Source organism: Anser anser (assembly GCF_964211835.1).
Source record: "Anser anser genome assembly, chromosome: 4".
NCBI classification, from domain to species: domain Eukaryota; kingdom Metazoa; phylum Chordata; class Aves; order Anseriformes; family Anatidae; genus Anser; species Anser anser.
In genome coordinates this window covers 49,686,939-49,700,915 of record NC_139724.1, presented here as the reverse complement: position 1 = coordinate 49,700,915, position 13,977 = coordinate 49,686,939, and the positions used below count along the sequence as shown (strand labels likewise).

General features: G+C 39.5%; 2 protein-coding genes across 10 annotated transcripts in view; one reads left to right on the top strand and one right to left on the bottom strand.

Moving 5' to 3' along the window:
• The window catches only part of PAICS (phosphoribosylaminoimidazole carboxylase and phosphoribosylaminoimidazolesuccinocarboxamide synthase), a 50,578-nt gene that overhangs the window by 13,055 nt on the left and 23,546 nt on the right, over positions 1 to 13,977 (top strand). For 3 of the 7 annotated variants that reach the window (XM_083836170.1, XM_083836171.1, XM_083836176.1), the window contains 4 exons: positions 2,575 to 2,661; positions 5,980 to 6,459; positions 7,505 to 7,594; positions 12,812 to 12,895. In XM_083836170.1, coding sequence (XP_083692296.1) covers positions 2,575 to 2,661; positions 5,980 to 6,459; positions 7,505 to 7,594; positions 12,812 to 12,895 — 741 coding nt within the window. The remainder of the gene's footprint in view (positions 1 to 2,574; positions 2,662 to 5,979; positions 6,460 to 7,504; positions 7,595 to 12,811; positions 12,896 to 13,977) is intronic. The other 4 variants (XM_083836172.1, XM_083836173.1, XM_083836174.1 and 1 more) reach the window with 4 other exon arrangements.
• The window catches only part of PPAT (phosphoribosyl pyrophosphate amidotransferase), a 47,745-nt gene that overhangs the window by 18,626 nt on the left and 15,142 nt on the right, over positions 1 to 13,977 (bottom strand). The gene's annotated exons all lie outside the window — the stretch shown is intronic.

Sequence of the window (13,977 nt, the reverse complement as noted above, 5' to 3'; positions counted from 1 at the left end):
CTAATTCTCACCTGCTTTAGGCCTCTAGGAAGTTTAAACCAGAAAAGGTTAATAGTAGTTGTGAATCCCAAACTGGAATAAAACAAAACACAAACAAACATCTTTGCCCCCTGGGTGAGACACACTTCATTTTGAAGCATTGGCACAATCTGGTTTTAATGGTGGTACGATTAAATACCCTCTTAAGTGCCCAAGCATTTCTCTTACTTGCTTTAGGGAAAAAAAAAAAAACAACAATTACTTTATGGATAAATGCAAATTAAATGCAACTAACTGTAATAACATTAATGGTAAGAATTTAAATGCAAAGCTTCCCACAACTGTAATTCAGCCATAATAGCAACATCCTAAGGTATAAAGCATCCTGCAGCTATGCAGTGTACGTGTGGTGTAGTAACCACACGAACACCAGGGTATGTTTAAGGATCAATAACTTCTTCTGTCCACTGATTAAGAAAATTAAGAACATAGCATGCTTTAGCTATCCTTTCTTGGGGGGTCATACCCATATGTACGTACACCCGTATGAAAGGACAGAGAGCATACCCCTGAGAACATTAACTTTCTTCATTTAAGGACACAAGTCGAGCAAGTGATGCTGCTTTAGGGGCTCGGTCCTTTCCCACCGCAGTCAGAGTTGCAGTGTCTGTGAAAGGAGGAGCTGCCGAGCTTAGTACGTTGAAGGGCAGTTGTGAGGCTGAAGTGGCGTTTGTGGCTCTGTGATGGTCAGAAGCCTTCTCATGGGGGCAGATCTGAAGGTAGCACTTGCATAGGTTGAAACAGGACTCGGCACAGCCCATGTGCCTACCCAGCAATGAGCCTCACAGCTTCTCTGCTGCCTTGGGGAAGAATGGGACTGTGGGTGCCCTCTGTAAGGCAAAAAATATCGAAGTACATCTGCGTCATTGCAGACGTCCTCCTGAGTTTCTCCTGTTCAAGCACAGGAGAGGAGGGAGGTATGTTCCCTCCCCTCTTTCAAAAGCGGCTGAGAAGCCTTATTTTGGCAGTGCTGGAGGAACCAAGGATGCTTAAGCTTCTGCCTTGGATAGGAGGCACAGGAAGTACAAAAGGCTATCAGTAAATTAAAACCTGTGCCAAATAACAATGTTCGGTATGCATTTCTTATTTCATTTGGAGAACTTAGTAGCTGTACTAATTCATTCTTTTAAATGCATGACACAGGACAGTGCATGCTCCCAAAGAAAATATTTTTACCATTGTACTTAGCCTCAGTCTAAATACTCATACCCATCCTTCATGTAAAGCTACAAATCAAGTTTTTGTGTCTGATTTCTTTGATTCGGGGGAGGAGGAAAGAGAAGGAGGAAAAAAAAAAAGACTACTTTTATGGGACTGAGTGGTATTTCTATAGCGTTTCTTTTTAAATAGCAGAGTGTGAAGAAAGGTTTCTCATCCCCATGCCCACAGATGCCCCATTCAGCAGCGTCCCAACAAAGAATTTCTCTCCCCTCTCTGTAGTTCACTGGGCAGCTCTCAGGCAGACAGAGCTGAGCCCTGGCACTAGTGATGGAGGCAGAAGCACACCTTTCCTTCTGCCCACCCACCGCAGGGGGAAACAAGGTGGCCAGCTGGGAGCAGCTAGAGATCAGGCCGTGGTGAACATGAGTCATTCTGAGTCTTGCTGAAAGTCAGAAGGATTTAGGATGGTGTTTTCAAACGACTGTAAATGCAGTTCTCAATTTGAGCGGCGTCAGGGACGCCCCGTTCCACTACTATGACCGCGCCTCGTTACGGCCCCGTGTTACAAACGAGTGCGGTACCGCTGAACAGGTAGCTTCGCTCCCCGTCACCTGCCGGGCTGGGAAGGACAGCAGCTCACTCAGCATGCTTATGAAATCAGCATTTCATACCTCCTGTCAACAAGATGTGTTGAATACACCACAATTTGAAAGTGCTCTGTGAACATTAGGCTGATTCATAACCTGACTTACGTATGCTGCTTTCCAAACTTAGGCAGCAATTGCTATAACGCTGCTTTTTAAAGGATTGTAAGGAATACGATACTGTAAAAAACCTAGATTGAAACCAGTCGGCTCCAAATATATGTCTGATCTCTAGTCAATGTAGTTCCCTGTTTTCTCTATGCCATTAATGAATCTCAGAGATTTCCAGAACCCTTTGTAGAACGTACTTATTTTCTTCCTACTCTTTAAATATTCTTCCTGGAAATTGGTTATATAAATGGGTTTGTGTTTATCTGAACAATGTGCAAAGTCTGCTCTTTTACCATCTATTACTTTACATTCTCTACTTTCCAACTTTACATGTGCTGTCCGCTCTGAATACTGAGAGTCAGAAAAGCATCCTGGTCACTAGAATCTAGTCAGTTTCTACAAGAATTTTAAAATAAAGAATATTTCTGACAAGCTTCATATTTAAGATGTAAAATAATTTAATTTACCTCCTATAACTCCTGGCCCTTTAAATTGACTACAGATTGAGTGTGGAAACTGCAAAGTTAATAATCTCATTGTGTATGGACATTTTCACTAAAACATACATAAGCTAATTTTGTCCATACCTATTTTTATCTGAAAACTCTTTCCTTCCCAGGTGAAATATCAGTTTCTTTAGAAGATGATGAGGATGCTTCAGGAGATCCACTACTTTTTATGTCACGGGTCAGACCAGTTCAACTAGGTATAGTATGATGGTGCAGAGACCAAAAACTAAAAAGCAGCATTGCTGTCAACGTGCTTTCTGATAGCTTGAATATGCCATTGTTCCATTTCTCATCAGCATAGCTTTAAAACCGCCACACTTGTGCACCATCTCATTCCCAGTTTTAGTGCTTAGCAGTCCCGTGCTTCACTAGATACTGTCCACATGATGTGCCTCCTGCTTGACCACTGTTCACACTCAAAACACATCTCATGCTATAGCGTAATCGAATTAACCACATTAACCACATTCATTTTGTTAAGTGCCACATGGTAGCGTGTGATACACACGTCAGCTTGTGGATTCTCTCCAACTCATGTAAATTTCTGCTTAAGGCAGCATGAGTGAATGGCCTGAGCCAGGAGAGAGATGCAGGGTCAGACCTCTCCCACTGAGTAATCCCGATTTGCAATGGGCTTCACAGCAAATGTCTCCAAGCAAAGGTTGGTGAGCAAAGCTTCAGCCCAACCAAGGCTAGAACAACACATCTGGAAACTGCCCTACTCTAGCAGTTTTGCTAAGGGAAGTCATTACAGAGCAAAGACGTAAATCTGGCAAGCCAGGAGGGAGAAAATCCTAGGTGTAAGCCCCTTCAAGGGGCTGATAAAGGGCATGGAGAAACCTGAATGCATGTCAGGGAGAATCAGAGAGAACTAGTGAGCTCATTCCTTGCCTGGATGTGCTGTCCTGAATATCCCAAGTGCTCTTTCCATTTCTGACATGCTCTCTATGCCCCAGCATACATCCCAGTCCCACAATCCAGTCGCAACTTTCACTAGAGAATAAACTCCAAGGTGCGATACTCAGAGAGAAAATAAGGCCCCAGCTAAACTTACAGGTTCTAGAGCGCAAACTAAACTCCTTTTGCCCAGCATAACAAGAAATTAAAGAAGAGACAAGAAATTTACACGCAACTGTATACATACATATAAAAACAAAACTTTTCTTGCTGTATCTGAATCAAAGTTTATGGGAATAGGTCTGTGTTATTCATCACTGCTCTGGTAACACACTGCCAAACGCATTTGTTTGACCTGCTAGAGCACTTTAGTTCTGGGAAAGCTGTCTACAAAGCCAGCAAAATAACTTAAATTGTATGGGCTCTCAAGTATGTATTGATACTGAGAAGTCTTCTCTAGCACTTCTCTTAGTTTTTAGATTTCAGGTACTATTTCAAACACCACTGAAAAAATATTGAGCCCTTCATACCTATATTGCTTAATATTTTGGTTTCATTTCAGCAGATTGCTCACTTTTTTCATGTTGAAGAAGCTTAGAAAAATGTCAAATATGGCATAAAGACATCTTCTGGATTAGAAAATTCTGGTACCCTGTCTTAATGATTTTGCAAGTCATTTTAAACAAATTTGAGCTAAAATACAGTTGAGACATAAAATTTTACAGTGACTACAACAACTCTGTCTCAAAGCTGTGCTTATTGGTAAAATATTTTGAATAACAAGATTTTTAAAGGGAAGGAGGAACAAACCTAGCAACCATTTTCCACTCTGCTCTACCTGCTCTGCATATAGAAGAATGAATGAGCAATCCACCAAGTCAGCAGAACTCACTGAAACTGATGTTCACAACTGAAAGTGAGCTCAGCTGAATTTGTTAATAACTTACACAAGAACTACAGAAACTGTTTCCCTCTCAAACTACGCATACTATTGTATGGCTTTAACTGAGAAACGCAGAGCCAGTGGAGGAAGCACCTTCTGTTCTTCCTCTGGGGTTTTTCCCTCCAGTCTCCATGGTGCTCTCTGATAGTGATGAGTGAACCCATCTGCAAACACAGATAGTTGCAATGCTCCCAGTACTACTGAGCAGAGACTACATAAAGCTTACCTAATGTTGGCAGTTGTCAACCATGGCGATTCCTATGGTTGCATTCACCTGTAAACAAGCATTATCCCTCAGGAAGAAATGAAGAAAGCATAATTGATATGTCACCTGAAAATTACCCTTCTCAGCAACACGTCAGTCGGCTGACTGCTGGGGAGTTCCAATTAACACAGGACTAACAGGAAAAATATTGGTATCTCAGCACAGCTTTTACCACTGGAATAAGACAAGCAAAGAATGCCTGTATCTAGGACAAGTTTGTCCCCAGACAGGTTATTATACACAAGCATGCTCTACTGCAGCTGTATGTGCAAGCAAAGGTCAGATATTTTTGCCGTCAAACAAAGCCCAGTGACTATAAAGTACCCACCCCCATAGCTTGACTTGCCCTTTTAGAATAAGGCACTTGCAGTGGCTTTTATCACTTCAGCATGACTGCAGAAAACAGAGTCAGTTACTGTGCACTTTCCTGTTCTCTTTGATAAAGCACTGGGGATGTTTTTAAAAGAGTTGTTTTTTTTGTTTTGTTTTGTTTTTTTTTTTTTAAAGATTTGGAAAATACATGAGAAACAACTTTGCAAACTAATTTGATAATCAAAATCAAGTCCTTAAGCAAATTCTTAATTGCAAATAAGGAAACATTTTTTTAAATTTGCAAGAGATTGTATTTCAGTGTTTTCAGTAATCGCATGGCATCTCCTTTTATCTCTTAATATTAAAAAAAAAAGTTGGAGACTGGAAAAAGTAAAAAAAAAAAATCATCTTATTGCAGAGTAAGATAACTCAAATTTTAATTTTTATTAAAAACCAAAAACAAACAGCATTAATGTTTATAGTGGTCCATACTGAGAAAGGGAGAGGTTCAGGAGAGCTGGCCTCAGTATCACACCAATGTTCTTGTGTAACTCAAGGCAGGAGCCTCCATTTCCCCACTCCCCAAAAAAGGGGTGCTTTGTTCAGAGTTAAGAATCAGATTCTTCAGCTCCTTACCCAGTTTGATGTTCTGAATGTGTGTAAAACCAGAGGCATGAGATGAATGCAGAAAGTTAAGTCTTTATGCTAGTGTCAGTGACTAGGGATCCAACCTGTTACTGTGTTAATAATACAGCACTTTGTGCCATTCAGACAGTTCTCTCCTCCTGACCTATGTCTCAACAAAAGTTAATAGGTTGTTCTCAAGGGTCTTACGAGTAAAAGTTAAACATACTAGGGAGCAGAAGTGTTCTTCTCAGATTAATTAAATGTACATGCACTACCTTAACACAGGCTTTCAAGAAAAGACAAAAATGATGTCACAACAGAAAGTTGGCAAATTAATAACCAGTACCTTGATTTTAACGTCACCTCTGCTCCATCTTTTTGTGGAGAGAAAACTTGTCAGGAACCAGCATGCTTCATTCTCATTCTCTCTGTCCTTTCCTTTCCTTTTCCCACCCCACCTACCTAATGCAGGTAACCCGTGTCTGTGTCTCTCCCCTACCCCAGACGATGCAGGTAATCCACCGTCAGCAGTAGAGGCTTCTAAAACTCCGGCTTTTATTCCAACAGTAGCAAACGAAGGAGGAAAACACTGGACTGTTGATGAAGTCAGAGCTCTAATACACATATGGTCAGACAAAAATATCCAGCAACAACTGGAGGGGACAGTGAGAAATAAAAGAATATTTGAACATGTTGCCGCTAGACTTCGAAAGTTCGGAATTGTCAGGGACTGGAAGCAGTGCAGGACAAAATGTAAAAATCTGAAACATGAATACAGGAGTGTAAAAAATGCCCAAGGCTCGGGGAGTACAAGTAAAAGTATGAAGTTTTTTAATGAACTGGATGCTATTCTGGGGCACAGTACCATGGAACAAGAAAGTAAATCAGATAATGAGGAGAGTGGGAGGCCTCCAGAATGGACAGAAGGAAAATCAGAAAAGGACTGCATAGGTAAGTTACTTCAGCTACCCATGTATCATTTAAAAGTTTTATTTTTTCCAGCACTACAGAGACCTTAAAAGAACCAAAGAAACCAAGCAGCTAGATTAACCAGTTTGCTGGGTGGGGTGGGTGGGGAACCCAGAACGGAAATTTATTGTTTTGTCCAGTAGTTCAATGAATATTATTGTGTGATTGCCCCAGACATTTTTTTATAGAACTGGAAAACAAAAAGAGAAAGATAAGAGGGAGATGTAGGGTAAGACAAAGATACAGAGAGACCACTCCGATCAAAATCATATCTGAAGGGACTGTTCCCAGCATAGATAAAAAATGGATCTGAGAGGTGGTCAGACTGTTACTGGAAAAATGAAGACACTGACCAAAAGAAGTCTGTACTTACAGACATTAGTTAAAAATTAACATTTTAACCTGTCTTTCTCTTATAGTCCCCAATAAGTCCAGTTTTACTGGCCTTTGGAGCACTCCCCAGTCATGGGACAGCTATTGTGAAAATAGCAAAATGTGGTCACCAGCACAAAGAATGCTGTCAGAACTGACCTTTATTTTTGTGTGCTTATTGATGGATAACTTGGTACTGGCTGGATTAACGCAGAATTAGGAGACTGATGAACCTACACTGCATAAGAGTTATTTATTATTTATTTATTTATTAATGTACAGCCAGGAAGAGGCCTGTTGTTTAATAACAAAATTAAAGTGATCGTTACACAGTAAGAATCCTACACAGTGGGTATTATGGTGGCTAAATATAAGTCTAGAAGCTAGTAGGTTAATGGAAGAATGGAAGAAGTCAATGAAGAAAAATGTAACACAAAGATGAGCGTACATTCTCTGCCCCAAAATTATGAAAGTGTTTTTGGGGAAGTTTCAGTCTTCAGTTGCTGTTTGTAGACTCTTTACTTACACATCTACTACTGAGGGCTGGCATAAGGAGGATCCTAGGTTGGACGGCTCATTTGATTTGACACAGCACAGCTGTTCTTATGTAGTACACAAATGTGGTGCCCTGATTAACATAGCATTATTTACACAGAAATGCCTGGAGACACAGGTGAAGAGGACTCTGTTAGTAGTATGTCAGAAGACCTACAGATTGCAGATGTAAAGAAAGTTTCTGACTCAGGTAAACTGAAAAGTCTTCTATTTTATACACATTCCTAAATTTAGTAAGCTCAGATGGATTTCTAAAATGAGTGTGCATTGTAATGACAGAAAATGCAGAGGCCTAAAAACTTTTAAGGAGGAAATAACATAATAATAGTAACCATACTTTTAATGAATACAGACATACATGTGCACATTCTCAATGCTCTGCTAAATTTGGTAAAAACAGTCTAGTAAATAATCTTTTTGAAGATTCAGGGTGCAAGACATAAAGAAGAAACTACTGATTTAAGCAAGTTGAGTGTAATGTATTACTGCATTTACTTTTACTTAAGCTATAAGTCCCCAAGGAACAGAATTGTTCAGTCTCCTGTGCAGAGGTTAACACGGTATTCTCTTTTTCACAACATAATTAGATCAGTACTTAATATAATTCTGTAAACACTTATGTTGAGGTAGAAATTTCATTTCAGAGTATCACTCTCCATTTCATGGTGGCTGCTAAAAAATGAAGGTCATATGCTCTTTACAAAGAAATATTATGGCTTATGTCTGACAGCATAACTTTCAGGAGAAGTGGGAATTCAACATTCAGCTAGAAGCATGTATAAAAGCCTGGAAGACTGACAGATGTGTCTCTCCACAGTAGAGAGCACCTCACGGTCTCCTTCTGTAGCATGAGGTAGAATGTGCTCATAAATTAGGTGTAAAGGAGTACTCTGACAGAATTTTAAGTGGTCTAATGTGAACCTGAAAGGTTTTAATGTCAAATTAAAAATCTTCTGACACATGATGTTACAGTAAATACTTCTGCAGAGAATCTGGCAGCTCTGCATATAAGGAAAGAAACAGCTATGACAAGTAAGTAAAGACATGGTTGATGATGAGAGGTAATACGAGGTATACTGGACAGTAGTGTTCTTGCCTCACCACTCAAGTATAATTACATTTATTAATTTAAATTTACTCACAAAGAAATACATAACTGGCCTTTTAGCAGATCACCATAAGCACAGAGGCATTCATTAGGGAAAAATAGGTTGTCATGGAAAGTGCATTTCCTACAGGGACTTCCCTTTAAAAGAGACAAAATATGTAAGAAATCATAACCTGCACTCTGTAGGATCCAGTTAAGACAATTTGTAAAATGCATCAACTTCCATTTCCTCCCATCAACAAGTAATAATACTACATGTATATGAGCAGTAGGCAAGACACTGTAATAATAAATAGATTCAGCAGTGACATTAAACTGTCATCTGGCATAGTTATCAGCTGCTTGCAGCTATGCAATACTGAAAACGTTTTGGATCACAAGCTTCCAAATCGGTTACTGAAGAAAAAGTTAGCTGTATACTTCCAGTACAGTTTTGAGTATTCATTTTTTTAAATTTTTTAACATTATGTCAGGATATGTGTAGCTGTTAGATATCTATAGTTTACAGTGGTTACCATTTCCCTTCTCAAATATATGTATTTAACAGCATTGATTGTTTGTTTCTGGGTAATTGCAATTGCAGTATGATTTTGTGGGCAGGGATTAAAATATCAAGTGTTTCATTAAGTTTCTCTGGCTCAGCCTGCTCATTCAGAAGACTACTGTTCAAACTTTGAAGGGGAAAAAAAAAGGCAAAAAACAGCACTCCTTCTTAAAAAGATGCAGTTTCAGCTTCCAAAATTATTTCCCTCATTCCCAAATGCACAGTACAGGCTCAAATCATTTTACCACAAGTGGTAAAGAACACTTAAGAGTTTTGTATTGTTTATAGTAACATAATTAGGTATTATATAAAGCAGAGAACAGGTGCACACTTTTTACATTGCAATATCGTGGACACCCTTTATTCTCTAATGTGGTACATGCCTTTCTCTGATAGTTCAAATGAATTTAAAGTAAGAAAACTGTTAAGAGATTGTATGTACCTTTGTATTCATAAATTCATTTGAAGATAAATAATGAAAAAGGCAATCAGGCAGATATACCATGTTATGTGGGTTCTTTGATATCAGTAGATCTCTGACAGTCAATAGCTTTTAGCATGTGGCTTCTTAAGGACTATCACCTATTCAGCAGGACTTTCATAGAAAACTGCTTCTCAACAAACATGTAATCATAATATATATACGTTTAACATTTTTTAAAGAATTGTAATAAAAAATTAAGAAATTCAGTGAACCTTTCACTGGGTTTTCTGTTGGGTCATCTTCCTAATTTGTACATGGAGTTAATGTACTCTGCAGTCAGAGTTAAGTGCACATTTGTCTCTATATATTAGCAAGCCTGGGCAGACATTTGCTTTCTGGCAACTGCAGTAGCATAGATGTGCAGAGTTGCACCAGCTTCCTCCAAAGTACACGTGATTCTCACGCTCTTACAGGTGTATCTGTGTTATCAGCCATAGTAACATCATCTCCACTGCTATCTATAAACTGTCCAGTCGGGTTTGCCATACGCCAGCAAGGAAAGAGACTCAGGTGGTATTAGTTAAAAGACAAATGTACCAGTCACAGGGAAATGCCTAGTTATTTCCTGTTTCATTGCATTTTTTCACCTCTGCACAAATGTATTTGCTACTTAAAGAGTAGCCAATGTGCACCTGAGAAGGAACAGACAGAGGTAAATAAATCCTTACATGTTCTCGTACAGACTGCAACTTCATTGAAAGTTTATCTCACAGCATTGTACTGGAGGAACTTTCTCAACAGACTGGCCAGCAGAGGGTGCAAGAGTATCGTATCAGTCACAAAACCAGTAGAGAGAGCCTAGGGTCACTAAATTTTCCCTTTCCTGCTAACACCCATCTATATTAAATCAATCTGGAAATAAAACCTTACTTAGTCATTTTGACTGCTGTTTTATATTTCATGGGATCATGTTTAAGGGCAGCTATTTCTGGAAATCTATTTAGAAGAGCCAAATTGCTTCAGTTTGTACACATGGTGATCAGTCAGTTCAAACTCCGCATATGTGTATGTTCCAAATATGTCAGACTTTGCAGCATCACCACAGACTGTGTACAGGTGTTTAATTAAATTTGAGGTATTTGATTAAATTTCAGGTACTGTGGGAAGCAACAGTGGAGACAAAAACAAAACTCTGTGGAATGCTGGTAGCCCAAAGTTCTTAAAAAACATCAACAGCAGCTGTTTTGTTCCCATCAAATTACTTTTCTTGTCATTCTTTAGATTTTTTGGTGCCCTGCATACTTTACTATATGTCTGTCTCAGGACAAATTCAGACTAAGTTGTGACACTGCCAAGGTGCATTGCTAAGCAAAGGTTTTTGTTTTCTTTAATGGTTGTTTAAAGTTAGGATCTTAAGTCAGTACACACTCAGGCACTTATGTTGGCTTCTTCTGAATGTTGGCTGCTGCGTGCATGGAATTTTTAAAGGTACAGATATAAAATCAAAAGAGAATGTTTTAATACATATGCTCCAGGCTGGTAGGAAGTAGATGTTTCAGAGAAGTGCAAAAGCAATGGTTCTTGATTATTCGCTGGCTTAGCCCAAGGCATACTCAGTCTTCAGACACTAACTCCAGAGTGGTCTACATCCAGTTTCACAGCTCTGCATGGCAGAGCGACATGCCAATCTGCATGGCAGCAACTTTGCAGCCTGTTGGAGAGTTAACATCGGCCACACATTGAAAAATCCTCCTCCCCCTTCCCCTTTTATACTATACATGACACACATGAGGGCAAGGATTAGGAGACAAATTACTGATTTTGCCTTGTGAGCCAGAACAGAAGATTAATAGCAATAGTGAGCACGGTGCCAAAAGAGAACATAGCTCTATCATTCCAAGGGAGTAAAAGGAAAAGATTGCTACAGCATTGCTCTGGTGGCCTTGTGAACAATGCTTCAAATACAAAGTAGAGATTAAGCATATTTGCTGGCAACTGTCTATAGCTTGACTAAACAATGTGGCTGGAGCCAATTTCTTTTATCCATGCCAGAAACTGTCAATGGTTTGTTCTGTTTGGCTCCCTCTTGCTCTCCTCATGCCCTCCCCCAAAACACTCAGACAAGCAGCTCAGAAAAAAAGCCAGGCTATCTACCCGCATTCTTGGCTCACCAGAAGAAAAGGGGAAAAAAAGCACATGATGCTGGTCACATCATAAAGAACGCCTGATGCAAACAAGTCCTTATCGATTCGGTGGTAATTTTTAATAAAATGGCTATAGATCATGCATTATTGCTCAATGTTTGGGGGCAATATTCTTGAATGGACTGAGAACAGGCTGGGAGCCAGAAACTGCTGCCATTGATCCAGCGTGGCCTTCAGCCTGTAACCTCTGTACACCGGTTTCCTCACCTGGAAATGAGGGTTGGAGAGACCACTTGCATCATCTGCCAGCCTGTCCCAGGGCACAGGGGTGGCGTTCTCCGTTAAACAAGAGAGGACCAATGACAGAGGTGCTGAGCTCTCCTCCCCGTGACTCTCCTGCTGTCACAGCTGTCAGGGTGCCCAGAGCCCGGGCAGCGTTGATGTAAACCCTCTCGTATCCTGCACCAGGGGTGACACTCTGATGACAAGAATTTAGTATTTTGTCTCCATCAAGCAAGCAAGCAGTCCTGCAGATCAGTCATCCAGGCAGAGCACCATGATGTCAGTGAAAGGCCCCTTGCTCCAGCTGGGTCTAATTCAGTGACTCCTAACATCAGTCACCTGAGAGCCTTGCAATAATTTCAGTGTGTATGGAAGCCCTTATGAAAGTCACCATCTTGCTTGTTCTGCTGCATACAGGTTTGCCTTGTACTACATGACTTACAACCATGATCAGAGAACGATTCAACTAATTCTAATTCAGGTTTTAATACCATAGGAGTTTGCACATTTCATCCATAAACTTACACTGAGCAGTTGTTACATGGTCTTCTGTATTTATTTTATAATTGCTTACACTAGGCTCATAAAGCCCACTGTTCCAGAAAGTGACAGTTTAATTTATTTAGAGATGAAATCTCTAACAATTGTTATTGTTACAGACATTCTCAAGTTGGTGATCCTACAGATGTAATTTGTGAATGTTGTAGATGCCCCATCCCTGAAAATGTTTAAGGCCAGACTGGATGGGGCTTTGAGCAACCTGATCTAATGGGTGGCATCCCTGCCCATGGCAGTGGGGCTGGAATTAGATAATCCCTTAGGTCCCTTCCAATACAAACCATTCTATGATACTATGAACTTAAGGCCTGTTTACTTAATAAGAGTTCTAATTTTGTTTGGTGCAGAAATCCTTGAAGATGAGGACTTCAACAATTCCTCCTTGGCAGCTCTGGAAGCTACACAAATAAAGAAGGAGACAATTGACATAGGTAGGTGAAGATTGTAGCCTGATGGTTATAACAGCACACTCTACTTTACTGGGAACTGCAGATTCCTAAGATTTGTATCTTACTCTTACACATCATACTCAAGCTACTTCTGGGTTATAAAATCTTGTTTTGTTTGATTTCATAGTGCAAAAAATGCATAAGCTTGTCCTTCCCCTTATTGATAAAAAGATCTTATTTCTCCTGACAACATACTTCCTATTTTGCTAGATGTGATAAATATGCATTTAATTGTGACAAAAATACTGTTCTTTTTCATACAAATCTACTAGAGAGGATGAACTGGAAGACTAAATAGCTGTCTTGTAAACACTGAACATTTTATGCCTTGTCTGTCTTTCCAAACTATTCCATGACAGTCCATTCAATTTCAGACTATCACTATCCAACAATTACCATAAATATTCTGCATTATTTTACATGTAAAACTGAAATCAGAGGCCTCAGCAATATGCAGAAGTTGTAAGTTGACAACAATGACAAGTATTCAGGAAATTTGTTTTACTAAAATCGTTTAAAATTGACATTAGAATACACTAGGGATAATAATCTTCTGGAATAACTGAACATAGAAACCATGGATGGTCATGAAAAAAAGACATTAGAGGAAATAACAATGACATTGAAATCTATTGGCCTGACATCCTGGATCAAATTATACTCTTATGGTATTACTGTTTATACTCAGAAGTTAATGGAAAGAATAAAAAATTCTATTATGATTCTGTGAATGACAAATTCTTTGCCCTTGTACCCTGAAAGTTTCTACAGTAAGTATTGTTTGCATCAGTATTTCTGTGATGCAGGCAAGGTGCTGTCTTCTTGGCAATTGTGTTATTTGAAGTTGGGTGTTCAGACTCTCTATCCAGCACAGCTTTTAAAAGTGTTTACATAGGTTGTTCTTGATTATGGAAGATAACTGTAAGGAGTATGACACTGAGGACAACATCAGAGTAATCACAGCAATGACACAGAAAACACAAATTCCATTAAGGATAAAGTAAGACTGTGTCCCTGAAAGTTCAGAGACATAGCAAGGTCACACCAATGCAAAGAAGGGTTCA